This window comes from Boleophthalmus pectinirostris, unplaced genomic scaffold (genome assembly GCF_026225935.1).
Source record: "Boleophthalmus pectinirostris isolate CB_2022bp ecotype Guang Dong unplaced genomic scaffold, ASM2622593v1 HiC_scaffold_12, whole genome shotgun sequence".
NCBI lineage: Eukaryota > Metazoa > Chordata > Actinopteri > Gobiiformes > Gobiidae > Boleophthalmus > Boleophthalmus pectinirostris.
The window spans coordinates 24,731,899-24,747,879 of record NW_026571018.1 but is presented as its reverse complement, the minus strand read 5'-3'; the positions used below and the strand labels follow the sequence as shown (position 1 = coordinate 24,747,879).

The window sequence follows — 15,981 nt, the reverse complement described above, 5'->3', positions numbered from 1 at the left end:
CTAACTTGGCAGGGTGAAATCAAGATGCAGATTGTGCTACTATTGTACTAATAAAACATGGTAAACATAGAAGTCTGAAGTGACTTGGAACACATTCTGATTAGCTAGAGCTTGTAATAGATCACTTCATCACATCAGTGCAATTGGAGAAATTCATGTATAACAGTTAAGTGCCACATTAAAACCATGCAGCAATTATAGCAGCCATGAAACATACAATGAAGAGCATCTAATGTTCATCAACACAGCCACAGCACGGATACTGTAAATGCTACCGTGATGACACCACATGCATATAAGCACAGATGTGTTCATGTACTGAGAGAAGAGCATGTTGGACAGAAAAAGCAACAGAGTAGTCCAGTAGTCTTAGAGTTAATGGCATTGAGTAGGCATTTAGTAATAAAGGTAATAAGAACAGTCAGAAAAGTATTTTTTGAACTTCCATTGCCTTCAGCATCCTCTCGTCCTTTGGTAAAAACAGTTTTGAACATTAGACTATGTTTGGTTTTGTATCCACTACCTCGGTCCGTATCTTTATTTTTTTTCTGCCAAAGTACCAGGTTCATCATCATAATAGGGATGAATAGCTAAGGTTTACTGTCTTTTCAAATCATGTTTATGGGCTCTTGCTGCATCTGTGACTTGTTAAATATGGTCATTTGTCCCTTTTGGGCATCTATAGAGGTGCTGAGTTGTACGAGGCACTGCTTCCCTCACTGTGTGCTTGGTTTACTGTTGGGTCTTCCAGACATTGTTGAGTAGTTTGACAACCTCTTCATAAATGACAAATACTATGGCCACATCCAGGCACACACGACCCAGCCTTGGCACTGTCCCCTTGTAGAAGCTGAAGAGCAAACCATCATAAGTTAAGTGGTTTACACACAGCAGTCCATTTGATGGTTATTAGAACTTACGCCTGTGGCCCTTCATGCTTCATGATTTGGAAGGCACAGTCAAATGTATTTTTGTATCTATGTGCTTCCAAACCCTGCAAAGAAACATACCATTTAAATAAAAGATAATAAAGTAATAAAATAGACTACGTTAAATAACTGACAATTGCTATAATAAAAAATATACCTGCATTCTTGTCTTCACTACATCTAGAGGAGTGTTTCCAAAAACACTGACTGCTCCAGCTGTTGCTCCAAACATTGCAGTGACTATAGGGTGCATTTCTTTTCTGGGATCATCACCTAAAATTTGATACACAGAAGGAATGTAAGTACACATATTCATAAAATACTAACATAACAAAAAAGAATAGTTTACCTTTGTACCAGTTACGCAAAGAAGTCATCACATAAAATCGTATAGCCTGATTTGTTCCTTGCTTAAGCACAGTTGCAGTTAGACCTTGATACGTACCTCTTACTCCTAAACCACAACCAGATACAACTTTATTAAAAACAGTCATTAAGAATTGTTAACATTATAATATACACAGTTAACTTACCTTGCTCTCTTATAATTTCACTAACTCCATGGAAAAATCCTCTGTATCGAGGTCTAAGCGAGCACTGATCATGGATTAACTTCACCTAAATAAGTGAAAATATTTATGATTTCTAGCCGTGCATTAAATTCATGTGAATGGAAAACACAGTATGGAAAACTACTGACCTTGAGTGTCTCCATCGGGCAAACCACTAAAATGGCCTCTGCTATGCCTGCTCCTAACCCACACACAAGACTTCTTGTGTTATCCAAACGACCCGTGGAGTCACGCATAGGGTTACTGAGCATCTCAAATGTGCCAAATCTGTTTAAACAGAAAGACTAGTAAGGACTGCAAAGAAATCAGGCTTTAATACTAATCAAATTAATTACTCACAAAAAGTACTAAAAAATACTATAAAATAACACTAAAACAGAACTCTCATAAAAAATACAAATTCATTCATAGTAATTGAGTTGCGTCATGTAGTCTACTTCCATCTTTCCATTTGGCATGACATTATATTATTAGTTATTATTTAAAGGAGAATTGGGTGACCACCTGACTGCAGACTTGGGTATTGATCCATAAAGTAAAGAGCTGAGCCCTCGATACAACCCTCTGAGCCCATGGTCCTGCACGGTCAGCTTCACACAGTCGCCTGCATCCAGAAACAGGACCATTTGTAATCACGCTGTATGGCCAAATTATATACCACAGGGCAATCTATCTCTGCCCTCCTCAGACTCACCAATGCCCCTGTACCGAGGTGGGTTGGCTCTCTCATCCAGCTGCAGCTGGGTCTTCACGTATTCTGTGGGGAATGTGATGCAGATTTCTATTGCCCCAGCAAGGCCACCTGAGAAACATATGGCATAAGTATAACATTAAGCCTCTAGGCCTACATGATATGTATGATTTAAGACTATGATTTAATTAGCAATAACAAGTCTGTAATAAGTCTGTAATAATGTAAGTGTAAGTGTATGATGGGCAGAATAGGCTAATGCATGGTGCCGTGGGTGTGCCATGATTTTATGTATGAAATGCAGGCTAATCAGCTTATCATGTAGCCTATAGCCTAAAGTCAGGAGTCAATACAAAACCATTTACTTTTAATATGTATTTTGGAAACCAATCAACTGGCAGTGCGACATGGAACAGCATGGCATGACTTTACATCTCGCTGCTTGTAGTGGCCCATGTCTGCTGGCTCAGTGCGTTTGTTTTGACCCACTTCCACACTGATACCATTAATGGGAGACAGACCGAGATTAGTGTGCGAGACCAAGCAACGCGCTAACTTCTGACGTAAATATGAGACTTGTGTGAAAACAGGATGCTACCTGCAAGGATGGCCTTTCCAGGATGTGTAATTTTCCTCCCACCGACAGCAGCGGCAGCCAGGTTTCTTCTAGCCGCGTATGAGCGCTGGTAGAGCGGCAGAGAGCCCAGCCCCGTAGCAGCAGCCAGCAGCTGAGACGGAGGATGATGAAACGGAGGATGTTCAGTTGCATCACCGCCATCCTTGTGCGGATCTTTAAACGAAAACGGTTTAAAAAGCGACGACATCTCGCTTCAAAGGCGAAAACCCCCAGACAATAACAGACAAGGCAACAAACAGACGCTACAATGTGGCTGCCGCGGGAGCAGCGTGAAGGGACCATCAATATTCAAATAGTGGTCAGCTGACGAGCCGCGCCATTGGCTCTTCACAACACCTCATAATGCTTTATGTTGTCACGTGACAAGGCATGACCCCCTAACAACCAACAACATTGGTGGATGAGGCCGTTTTACCACCCTAAGGAGGGTTGATAAATCAATAGGACTAGAATGAATACTATTGGCATTCCACCGTACCTGACTCAGTAGTCCAGCATCCTGGACCACGAGCACTAAACACACAGATAGGCCTAAGCCAATGCATAGCATACAAAAGGTACACACAAATGGTAGGCTTAAACCATTTAATATGATCTTTCCTTTCAAAAGACAATACATTTTCTGTTGTTATTGTTGTCTTATTTATTTATTTTTTATTTTTATTTATTCTTTTTTTTTTTTTTTTTTTTTTTTTTTTTTTAAGTCGGCAGATTTCTAAATTCATTCGAACTGCTTGTGCGTTGCCCATACCAGAGCACTAATTTGACCCTTGAAAGAATCTAGGTCAGTGACTCCACAACCACCCTCACAATCCCAGAAGAGGCATAGTAATAGAAGGATGTCATGCTCTATTGTTTTTGTTTTTTTTTTTTTTTTAATAGCTTGAGTTGCAGGGACATCAGGGCTGCTACATAGACTTGACCACAGCAGAAATGTTCATCTCATCGGGACGGAGAATGTGGCTAACCTTCATCAGGGTCCTCAAAGGTGGTTGTGGAAATTATAAACTGGAAAAGAGACACAAGAGATATTGTAGGGTGGAAACATTATATGTTCATAATGAAGGACTTGATATACAGTCCATTTTCAACTATATAAAATGTTTCATTCATACAGTTACATTTTCTCTCTAAATAAAGGCTAGGCTATTCAAATTTGGGTCTTAGATGAGTAAAACTCTTAGATGAGTAAAACTCACCATTATTAAAATTCCAAGCTGAGTTCATACCCTAAGGATGTGATTGGAGCACAAACTCCTCTGATTCTCACAGCCCTTAACCAGCTCCATCAGCTCATTGTTAATGACCTCTTTCCAGTTGTTGCAGGTCCAGATGTAGACACTGCAAGTTTTACCAGAAGACATCCACACTGAATCAAATGAAGAAGATACATTTCTTCAAACTGCTATAGAGTATATAAGAGGTAAAATAAGCAATGTATTTCTCAAATAGATGTCTCTTGTACAGCATAAGATGCTAGATACACAGATCATATTCTAAATCTAAACAAAAGATTAAAACTTTATATTTATTGATCATTAGGTTGTGGCTCAAAGATTCCGGGGGGAGGCCGGAGATATGGAGTCCGAGTGGGCTTCATTCTCGGCCTCTATTGTCAATGCAGCTGCTCGGAGCTGTGGGCGTAAGGTCTGTGGTGCCTGTCGCGGCGGCAACCCCAGAACCCGGTGGTGGACACCGGAAGTAAGGGATGCTGTCAAGCTGAAGAAGGAGTCCTATCGGGCCTTGCTGGCTCGGGGGACTCCTGAGGCAGCTGACGGGTACCGGCGGGCCAAGCGTGCTGCAGCCCGTGTGGTCGCGGAGGCAAAAACTCGGAGCTGGGAGGAGTTCGGGGAGGCCATGGAGGAGGACTATCGGACGGCCTCAAAGAGATTCTGGCAAACCGTCCGGCGCCTCAGGAGGGGAAAGCAGTTCTTCACCAACACTGTTTACAGTGCGGGGGGAGAGCTGCTGACCTCGACTGGGGACGTTGTCCGGCGGTGGAAGGAATACTTTGAGGATCTCCTCAATCCCACCGCCACGTCTTCCGAGGAGGAGGCCGAGGCTGGGGACCCAGAGGCGGACTCATCCATCACCCTGGCTGAAGTCACTGGTGGTTGGCAAGCTCCTTGGTGGCAAGGCTCCGGGGTTGGATGAGATCCGTCCTGAGTATCTTAAGTCTCTGGATGTTGTGGGGCTGTCTTGGCTGACACGCCTCTTCAACATCGCGTGGCGGTCGGGGACAGTACCTCTGGACTGGCAAACCGGGGTGGTGGTCCCTCTGTATATAAGAAGGGGGACCGGAGGGTGTGTTCCAACTATAGGGGGATCACACTTCTCAGCCTTCCCGGTAAGGTCTATGCCAGGGTACTGGAGAGGAGAATCCGGCCGATAGTCGAACCTCGGATTCAGGAGGAGCAGTGTGGTTTTCGTCCTGGCCGTGGAACACTGGACCAGCTCTACACTCTCCATAGGGTGCTCCAGGGTTCATGGGAGTTTGCCCAACCAGTCCACATGTGTTTTGTGGATCTGGAGAAGGCATTCGACCGTGTCCCTCGTGGTGTCCTGTGGGGGGTGCTCTGGGAGTATGGGGTCCGGGGCCCTTTGCTAAGGGCTGTCCGGTCCCTGTATGACCGGAGCAGGAGCTGTGTTCGCATTGCCAGCAGTAAGTCAGACCTGTTCCCGGTGCATGTTGGACTCCGCCAGGGCTGCCCTTTGTCACCGGTTCTGTTCATTGTGTTTATGGACAGAATTTCTAGGCGCAGTCAGGGGCCGGAGGGGGTCCGGTTCGGGGACCACAGGATTTCATCTCTGCTGTTTGCGGACGATGTTGTCCTGTTGGCTTCATTGAACCAGGACCTGCAATGTGCACTGGGGCGGTTTGCAGCCGAGTGTGAAGCGGCTGGGATGAAGATCAGCTCTTCCAAGTCCGAGGCCATGGTTCTCGACCGGAAAAAAGGTGGCTTGCCCTCTCCGGGTGGGTGGGGAGTCTTTGCCTCATGTGGAGGAGTTCAAGTATCTCGGGGTCTTGTTCACGAGTGAGGGAAGGACGGAACGTGAGATTGACAGGCGGATCGGTGCAGCTTCGGCAGTGATGCGGTCGCTGTATCGGACCGTTGTGGTGAAGAGGGAGCTGAGCCGTAAGACGAAGCTCTCGATTTACCGGTCAGTCTTCGTTCCTACTCTCACCTATGGTCATGAGCTCTGGGTAGTGACCGAAAGGACGAGATCGCGGATACAAGCGCTCGAAATGAGTTTCCTCCGCAGGGTGGCTGGGCGCTCCCTTAGAGATAGGGTGAGGAGCTCAGTCACACGGGAGGAGCTCGGAGTAGAGCCGCTGCTCCTCCACGTCGAGAGGAGCCAGTTGAGGTGGCTCGGGCATCTGTTCCGGATGCCTCCTGGGCGCCTCCCTCGGGAGGTGTTCCGGGCATGTCCCGCCGGGAGGAGGCCCCGGGGAAGACCCAGGACACGCTGGAGGGACTATGTCTCTCGGCTGGCCTGGGAACGCCTCGGGGTCCCCCCGGAGGAGCTGGAGGATGTGTCTGGGGTGAAGGAAGTCTGGGAGTCCCTGCTTAGGCTGCTCCCCCCGCGACCCGGCCCCGGATAAGCGGACGAAAATGGATGGATGGATAGGTTGTGGCTGGTCTGCAGAATGAGGCTCGTTTCCTTCCTGCTCATGAGTTAACTTGTACACAATTGAACCTACTTATAGTTTATTTTACATGCTATTTTAAAAGTTGTATACTTTATTGTATAAAATATTTTATTGTACCAGGTTTGAGATTAGATTTTTAAATAAAGATCTCCTCTATATATAAAAATAACCTCATATTCTCACTAAAGGTTTAAAAGTGATCGCTGACACAGCAGTAGTCCAGGCTCTGCTTCTTCAGGGCTCTCAGCTGCTGCATGACCTCAGGCAGAGAGGGGTTTCAGTAAACTGGGATGTGCCATTGAAGTAATGCTCCAAGTTAATTGTGTTGTTTTACATTTAAAAATTAATTTAATTACAAACTGTTTTTCAAGTCTTAGGCAACAATCTCTTTCCCCCATAAAATGAAAAAGTATTCTATATAACTGAAATAATGTAACTATATTAGCAAAATAGTGTATTTGTTTCATCGCAACACATTAAGAAATAACACATTTAAACATGAGGGATAATAATACAAAACTAAATCCAATTAATGGTTTATTTCTTTGCTGCCCTCAGCTCTTCAAACAGCAGACACTTGGCCTGTGCAGAGGAAAGACAACAGTCTGATAAGCACACTTAGAGCACAGTGTTATGCATCTATATTTAGGCCTTATGTGAAGTGAGTGCCAACCTCATGCCAGCGAAGTGTGTCAGCTGGAAGCCCCAAATGGCAGTGGGGGCAGGTGTGAGTGGGATAGGGAATTTCTTGGTTTCTCTGCCCCCAGCACGGCCCCTCGCTGTCCCACAGAGGGTGTCCTGGAGCATGGGACGACCAGGCCACCCCGAAGTGCGGCCTGGGATCGGTCTGGTACATAACCCGCTGATTACCACTAGAGGGCACTGCAGATGAGGAATCAGATTCTTCCTAAAAATGAGGGAGACAGATTTTGTTAGTATGAACTTAACTTAACTTAGCACATAATTACATTCATTGAGATAATACATATCATTTTCCCAAATACAATTGTGATTGTTAAATAATATTATTATTGAATTAGTATTTTGTCAATACTAAATGTACAGAATGTCAGCACTTTCTAAAGCTTTAAAGGAACAGTAAGATTTAAATGATAAATTCCATAAACATGACCTATGTTTATGGAATTCATAATTAAAAGCTGCGTTCCCATTTATGAGGGAGAGATGTTCAAATTAAATATAGTTTTTGCTGATAACAATTGTACTGATGATTTATTCTTAATTATAAAAACACTGGACATGATGTATGTGTTATAAGTAGGTGTTTTCAAGATGATCTAATCAGAAAAGCAGAATGAACTTCACATGAGTCTCTCATCTGGGTTAACAGTTTCAAGACTGAAATAATGTTGGTTAAAACATAAATACTACACGCTTTTTGCAGGTTTTATTAAGTAAGCACCACCTACCTATCTACAATATACCTGAGATTGCTTAGATTTAGATTGTCATTTTTAGATTGTCATTTTTACTTATATAATCCTGTTTCTTACTTGTCTGATGTTTTTATGTAGATGTTTGTCAGTTTAATATTTGTAATTTTACAAATACAAAAAGTGCAGTTTGGGAGAGCAGATGTTGGCTGGGATTTTATACTTCGACAACCAGACGGCCCAGACAGACTTTTCAGTGTGCTATTACAGTGCATTAAAATTGCAACAAAGAATAGAGCCATGAAATTCCATCTGCTGTTTTTGTTCAGTGCCAACACACTGACTGCAGCTTATATTTTTGTTGTGTTTAAGATCCCATTACATACAGCCTACAATAACTTAGTGACAAATTATTCATATGTTTTCCATTTTGAAGGTCACCAACTATAATTATGTGTCTGATACCTGCTTTGTAATCTGAGGGCGGTACTGTGAGTCCAGAGAACGCAGGCAATACCAGCAGGGCTCCGGTGAACGGCCTGTGAAGAAGAGGAGAAGAGCTTGTACGATGTAGCTACGAATTTAAAAAGTACTTCCTGAGTACAGACTCCGGTTGTATATATGTTGAGGCTAATGTCGTAGTTTGATGGTTATTGTGCACCTAAAACATCTGTGTTGCCACAGTAAATTATCTGTCTACAAGTGTTGGATGAAAAAATAATAAAAATAATAGTTTTTTGTTGTTGTTTTTGTTTTTACCTCACATCCCATACAATCTATCTGGGAACTGGCATTTAAGATACAATGCCAACATAACATAAGAAACTTAAAAAATGTTTATTATTGTAAAAAATGACATAAAATCTTTGAGCAGTAATGTAAGAAGCAGGATAATGCGTCACTCACTTTGGGTGGTAAGCTCCTGTGTGGCTTCTGTCTGGGGGGTCTCCTGGTCCTCGGTGGAGGGGCTTGGAGGTGGGAGGGCTTCACTTTCGTCGTTCGATGAGCTTGGGATCTCCTGCAGCGTGGCATCACTGACGGACTGCCTCGTCTTGTGCACACTCACCACAACCGCAAGACACACATTTGACATAAAAGGGGCACAATGTTTGACCTATGTATGTATATGTATCACTATTATTATGATTATGCATTACTACTATTATGCACATCTTTATCATTTATTATTTCTTATTGTCAGTTAAAGTTTATGCATTTTTTGTTTTGCAAGTATTTTGTATTAAAGTTAAGTCAGAATACAACTTTTTTTAAGATAAGCATGAGGGAACACTATAATAACATGGTTAAAATTATAAAATAGTTACATATTGCATCATGTCTCCCTTTTAAATCTTACCTGGTTTGCAGCTACCTCTTCATTACTCACAGGATTTTGTGGATTATTGTCTGCATTTTTTTCAGACTTCTCAGATTCTTTACTATCGATCTCCCCCTCTGGTTGGTTGTCACTAAAGTTCAACAGAGAAGCACACAAATTTAGCAAAACGTGCCCTCTTAAGTGCCTGGGTTATCAGCCAATAGGTCTTCAGCTGATTAGGCAAACTAAGCCTCTACTGTTACATGAGTGTACAAAAACATCCCTCTTCTTGTCTTACCTTTGGCTATTTTTTCCTGATGTCACCCTTTCTTCTTCCATGCCCGCTCATGTATCCCCCTTCAATGTTTTTCTTTGATTTATTTTCCCTATTTTTAACCTCTTTCTTCAACTTTTCCTCCCTTTGAGCCTCTGTCTTCTTTACACGGTGTATATCTTGGCAGCTTGGGGCCGCCCCCTCAGTGTGTGTGTGAAACGGAAACTCCGCTCTTCAATATTTGATGTGTCTGAATGGCTCACAAGCTGGTTTCTGTAAAGACTAATCAGGTGAGGGCTCTCTTGCGCCTATAGTGAAACAGGCTTTAACATAAGCTACACCCCACAGAGGAATACACACCAAGGCTTCAGTGGCTATGATAAGTCAGTGTGGATGATTGAAATATTCAAATCGTTCAGGTTTTTATGAGTTATCAGGTGTAGTCCAGTTCAGTCTTGGTTGGGGTATGATTTTGTATCACAAATAGGCCTACTAATCTTGGTTTGTTGTTATTAATGGATTTCTTCTCCATCTATGTCTAACTTTTTTGACCTTGTATTAGACAGTCCCTGTTCTCTAGTTTCACATTATTATTGTACAAGGAATTTGAACAATATCTGAACAATAGCCCATACAGTAAGCCTATTTTTTTAATGTAATGTTGTCATTATAGTTCTGTGTGCCTCTCTGTATACACATAATAATTTAGTTGATAGCTTAACTTCACTAACAAAAACAAACCCCCAAGACAAAGAAGACCTGGCATTTCTGTGGAGAAGTGCATTGTAATTGATATGTTTTACCAGCAGAGGGAGCACGAACACAAAGTGTTCGTGGATCATCTTAGCCTCTGGATGTATACGCTTGTGACAGGTAAATTAGCTCTTTAAACTAAAGCTTCATTAACGAATTGAACAATAATGTAATTCTGATATATAATTAACATTCTTACTTGTATGTGTGTTTTCCAGGTGCAGTGGATCCTGAGCCCTGATGCCATGAATAAAAGCCGTATATAGGCCTACTGTTTACACGTTCTCTTAAGGTAAACTGCGAAGGCCCAGGCCTACTAGGCCTACGCACACACTAGCACCTAACAAGGCACGTTCAGTCTATTTACTCCGATGGCACATTCAGAGCCGTTAAAAAACACGTTATGTGCAGATGACGACCCCTCTAGCACCCACCCACCTCTTTGTTATAGCATGCACTGGAGGGATTTTTTTTATTGAGCAGCTTTCAGCCATTCAGAGCTTAGAATGATGAAAACATCATCAGAATATATAGTAGAAATATCTAGGCTGCATCAGAATAAAAGAAATCAAAACATTTTTTGGTGTACTGTGCATTTCACAAAAATTTTATAGAATATAAAAAAAACTACATTATTTATTATTATTATTATTATTATTAGTAGTAGTAGTAGTATTAATAATAATAATAATAATAATAATAATAATAATAAATGTATTTTAAGTTGGTGTGTAGTGAATGTTCAGATAGCAAGTAAAATTCCCATAATTAATAATCTGATTAGATACTTTTATCTAACATGGCTTTTATCTGCAGCACATATTTGTATGTTCATGAAACACATTGAGAGTATTTACCGGTCAGTGAAGTGCGCGCCTTCCTGTAAATGTGTGGCAGGTACAGAGTAATTTTAGTGCTTTTTTTTTCTTGTATATGTGTGTGTGTATTTGTGGGAGGAGGCAGCCGGGAACATAAGTGCCGATGACTCACCAGTCTTTTGTGACAGTGGCGCAGAGAGAGTGCTGTGCACCCATTCCTCTCCCTTGGGGCTTGCATACAAAACAAGAAATGGAGAGCGAATGAAAGAAAGAAAGAAAAAATGGCCGAACGATTAGGTGTTAGGGAGCATTAAAGGGTAGATGGGAGGGGGTATGGATAATTTAGGAAATAAAAGAGGTAGGAGATGGCAGAGGGGGGTAAAATTGTGGAGCACCAGATGAAAGCAGAGAGGCAAATGACTGGGGAGAGCATAAACAATGGGTGCTGTTTTAGAGGGGTCCCCAGTGCAGCCCTGTTCTAATGGGGCTGCTGAAAGCCTGCTTCATTTTCAAGAATATACCCTGAAAAAGACTAGCCTCTACAATGGAGGGTTGGCGGACAATGTCAGTGATGAAAGAGGAATCAAAAGGCAGTTTATTTAGAAGTTCAAAAACACCTTTACATGTATAGTGGAGACAGCTGTGGTCAATATAAAAATGCAAGCTTATTAATTGGCTCTTTCAACCTTTTGTGTTTAAACTTTTAGTTCAGTAGATCAATAATATTTATACAGAGCCCTAGAAAGGTTGTGTAACACAAGTAAACCCTGTGATATAGAAACCAATTTGAGAAATTATAAAACAGCTTTATGTATGTTGTGCTGATGTGTCAATGAGTTTCATGATTATGAAAAATAAAGACCGTTGCCATAAAAAGGATCAGCCTAATACCAAATATTGTATGTTGTATGTGTATGATGAAAAGTCCACAAAATGTCACATGATTGGAAGCTGAAACCCATGAATAGGTTAAATCATAAACAGCATAATAACTTTGGTTTTGTCTTTGTTTAGCCTAAATTTAGTCTCAGTTTAGACTCACTTTTGAACTGGTTAGTAGCCTAATTCTATTTAGAAATCAGTGAGAGAGACACAGCCTAATTATGCATACATTGTCTACTTCACTGTAATCCTGGAAATGTGGTGTATGTAACACAAAACCCTAAAATGTTATTTCACAGCATCAAAACACAATATTACATTATGCATCAAAAATAGTCTGACATTTTCAAACTTAAAAACAATGACTGCCAAAAAACTGGTTGCCATGGTGCCTAACAAGACCTCTTTGGTTGTATCAGCTGAAGTTATTTCACAAATATGTTTCTTTTGGGCCTGTTATTTTCATGCTATTTTGGCTAATGTAACTGTGATATTTGGTTTTTAAAAAAGGTTGAGCCCAATCCTGCAGCTGCAAAAACATAGTAATTATTTTAATCAGATTTAAAGGTCCACATTTAAACGAATCTCATATTCACGAAACTGACATTTCTGCTTGGATTTCAGCTTTCAGCCAAATGCATATGTTTCTTCTGGGCCATTACGGATGAATTGATGCGCTGTCAGACTCCTTTGTGCCAAATGCTGGATCTTTACCAATTTTCTAGCTTGAGAGTTAGATCTTTTTTTTTTTTTTTTTTTTTGCAGTATTCAAATGTATTTTAATTATGATACACCCACAAGGCAAACGTGAATAAATAGCTACTATAAAAAAGGTAATGCAATCCAGAGCTTTTGTCAGATAATAGAATTATTTGTTCTGGGATATATTTACCCACATGTCTAGCGCATATATAAGAAAATGTGCAAACTAATTTATAGTTTTTGCTTCGTCCCAAGATTTGAATTTGTAAACTGTTGTGTTCACCTTAGCATCAAAAGGGCAATCAGTAGGCTGACTATAAGAAGAGCCTGAATATCCACATGCTTGTTTTAAGTTCATTATCTATGCCACGTTTACTAGTGACGTCAAATTGAGTTGAGTCAGACGACGTCGTCCATGCGTCACACAAACTCCCTATTTCTTTTGGACCCTGTCGTTCCAACTTTTCTCATCTCCTGTCACATCCTGCTCTGCCAACAGCTCATTTATGGCTACTGAAAAAAAAACTGTGCCTACTCAAAGTAAGAGGTTAGAGGTATATGTTCAGTATTATTGCTACATTTAGTCTCACTCTGACTAAATCCCGCTGCTATAGATGGCTCATATCATATGTCCCAGATATTCAGTATGTGTGTATATAATGGCACCGGTTCAACTACAAATCTCTGCTGTTAAAAAATATGTTTTATTCATCATTAAACCGCATCTATAATTGTCCAGTACTTTAAAATGGGAGCAAAATTACTGAAATATTCATAAGGATTAGTCACTTTAATCGTGACCATGGTCAAAGTCATAGCTTTAGTTTCCCTCTTTTATAAAGTGTTTTAATGATGTAGGCATGGAGACACTTGTACACACACAGAGCTACTTTATAGTCTATTCTCTAAGCCAGAGGAAACTAGTGCATAGACCTGGTTTCTGGTTCCCCAGCAGCAGTATTCTGGATGTACTGTGGCTGTTTTATAGCTTGTTTGGAGAGGCCAGTGAGTAGGCTGTCTAGTCTAACCTATTGGAGACAAATGCATGGATGAGTCTCTATTTGTCTGGTCCATATTCACCTTCTCTGAGTGAGACATAGATCTGAATGTCGTCTGCATAGTTATTGTATGTAGGAGACATTATTGCTGCGCATTAACTGGCCTAATGGTAGCATGTAGTGATCAAACAAAAGGGGTCCGAGGATTGACCCCTAGGGTATCTCACTTGTCAGGGTCATGTGATCTGAAACATAGTTTCCAATTTCAATAAAGTACTTCTTGTCTTCTAGGTAGGGCCCAACCAGTCTCTGCAAGTGGATCTCATGGTCGACAGTGTCAAAACTTATATCTAACAAGATCAAGATTTTGTTCAGGCAGATGTCATTTTCCACCTTGATAAGAGCAGTAGGATTGTTATTTACATTGTGGAATTGATGGCATTTTTAATGCCCTGAACCTTGTCATTAAAGAATGTTGAAACTCATTGCACCTAGATGTGGAATTTAGTTTTAATGGCAGTGGAGCTGGATTTTTTAAATCTATTTACTGTTACAAACAGGAGTTGTTACTGCAGGCCCAATGAGGTGCAGCTGGGAGGGCGGGTGCTGTAACAGGCACGGTTTTGTATGGGGAAGAGTTCAGCATAGTTGAACAGCATGATCAAGAGCAGAATTCTTGATCATGCTGTGTCAGGTGTGAGGGGAGCTATCTTAAGTCCTTATCTGATGAGGCTTTCTAGATGATAGGGAAGGGCCATGGGGGAAAAGGAGAGTGAAGAGTCCCTAGATGGAGTTGATGTGTAAAAGGGGACTGATGACTAATTTCAAATAATTCCCCTTTTCAAGATTTCAGTCTGTTCTGTTCTGATGTCCACTGCACCCACATGCACAATCAGCTGTTTAACTCCTCTGTGAGTGGACAAAACTTTTGTAACTGGGATAGCAGCATGTTAGGATTCCCCTTGGCTCACAACACTGGCAGCACTGTTTCCTAGCAGTAGTAGTAGTGTATCTCTAACCTTGACATTTGGCACAGATTGCCTGTCTGTCTGCTCTCTTTTGCCAACTTCATTGTTCTTGTTTTGTGATGAAAATCAATTTTTAGTTTTTAGGAATAATTGAAAACAGACATTTTCTGAATGTTCAAATCACCAATGCAGGATTACTCAAGCATGAATTAATCTAAATACAACAATGAAGAGGGAACACTGTTATAATATTAAAAGCTCATAAAAGTTACAATATCTAAGTAATTACGCAGGCTACGATGCCAAATATGATTCTGTATGAAGGTGTCCATAACCTATATAACACATATAGGAGCAAAGTATATTGAGTATTAATTTCGCATTAGAGGATTATCTGTGATCATGAGCAGTTTACCAGCAGCTTGCTCTGTTATTCACTACAAAAAAACTACTTTCATACACAAATAAACTGTAAAATTGAGCCAAAACAAGACAATCAGTAATATGTAGTTTTATGTTAACACTGAATGCCCTGCCAAAACCATTCACTTGCTGTGACTGATTTGAATATAATGTCACAGTAACATGGGTTGAAAGCTAACTTCTTCACGTTGTTTCTATTGTGTCATCCAGATCGGGCAGCCTTCACTCCCCTCATAAATCACCTGGTTACACTCTTTTTTCCTTCTTCTGATACAGATACTGAACACCAGATAGTTTCAGCAGAGATGCTCAATTGAATTGTCAGTTGCTACGGCAAATAGCCATCATAATCTGACCCTTTTCACATTTGCTCAAATCCATTGCACATTTTCCTATTGTTCTCATAGCATTAACTTGAGACACTCCATCATATGCACTTGACTCTTCAGTGGTCGTAATACTTGATCAATGTATGTCATCTTCAAACATGCTTTTCAGCACATTAATCTGTTTTACACAAACAGATCCTTGACTGTTCTTCCTTTTCCCTGCAGCAGCCAATCTGGCTCGAGTCCAGTGACCAGTGGTGTTGTTTTCAGTTACAAACTAATAATTAGATCCTTGCCTCTGCAACCACAACAAATAAAACCCACAAGAACATAAAGGCTGTAAAAAAAAAAAATACACTTACAATGGTGTCCAAGAAACAAATTGAGATAAAAAAAAAATAAAAATTAACGACGAGTAGTCTTTACTGAATTTAACATGTGATTGCATAGAGTATTGGTATTATTGTGAAGCATAGTCAGTTTTTGCAGCTGCAATGGTGAATATAAATAAGATTTGATGTAAGGAACAAAAATTACAGACTGTAGCTCAAAGCAAAATGGAGATGGCCTCTAACAATTATTCACTTCCTTGTTAACAGATTTGCTGTTTTTTTTACTGTTTATGTGTTTGATCAAGTGAA

The 15,981-nt window shown here is 40.9% G+C and overlaps 1 protein-coding gene across 1 annotated transcript; it reads right to left on the bottom strand.

The window, feature by feature from the left end:
* Positions 1-30: 30 nt before the first annotated feature.
* Positions 31-3,124, bottom strand: slc25a1a (solute carrier family 25 member 1a). The gene is made up of 9 exons (XM_020923071.2): positions 2,791-3,124; positions 2,196-2,303; positions 2,006-2,105; positions 1,630-1,768; positions 1,463-1,547; positions 1,279-1,383; positions 1,087-1,202; positions 921-994; positions 31-850 (listed from the first exon to the last, which is right to left on the bottom strand). The coding sequence occupies exons 1-9, from the start codon at positions 3,014-3,016 to the stop codon at positions 733-735; spliced, it is 1,071 nt and encodes a 356-aa protein (XP_020778730.1). The 5' UTR covers positions 3,017-3,124; the 3' UTR covers positions 31-732.
* Between the last annotated feature and the right edge of the window lie 12,857 nt (positions 3,125-15,981).

What these genes read in the sequence shown, in the direction of transcription:
- slc25a1a (XM_020923071.2), bottom strand. Translation starts at nt 3,016, where the DNA reads ATGTCGTCGCTTTTTAAACCGTTTTCGTTTAAAGATCCGCACAAGGAT. An exon ending in TGGAAAGGCCATCCTTGCAG is followed by an intron (nt 2,304 to 2,790) that starts GTAGCATCCTGT and finishes TATGTTTCTCAG; the next exon opens with GTGGCCTTGCTGGGGCAATA. An exon ending in ACCTCGGTACAGGGGCATTG is followed by an intron (nt 2,106 to 2,195) that starts GTGAGTCTGAGG and finishes TTCTGGATGCAG; the next exon opens with GCGACTGTGTGAAGCTGACC.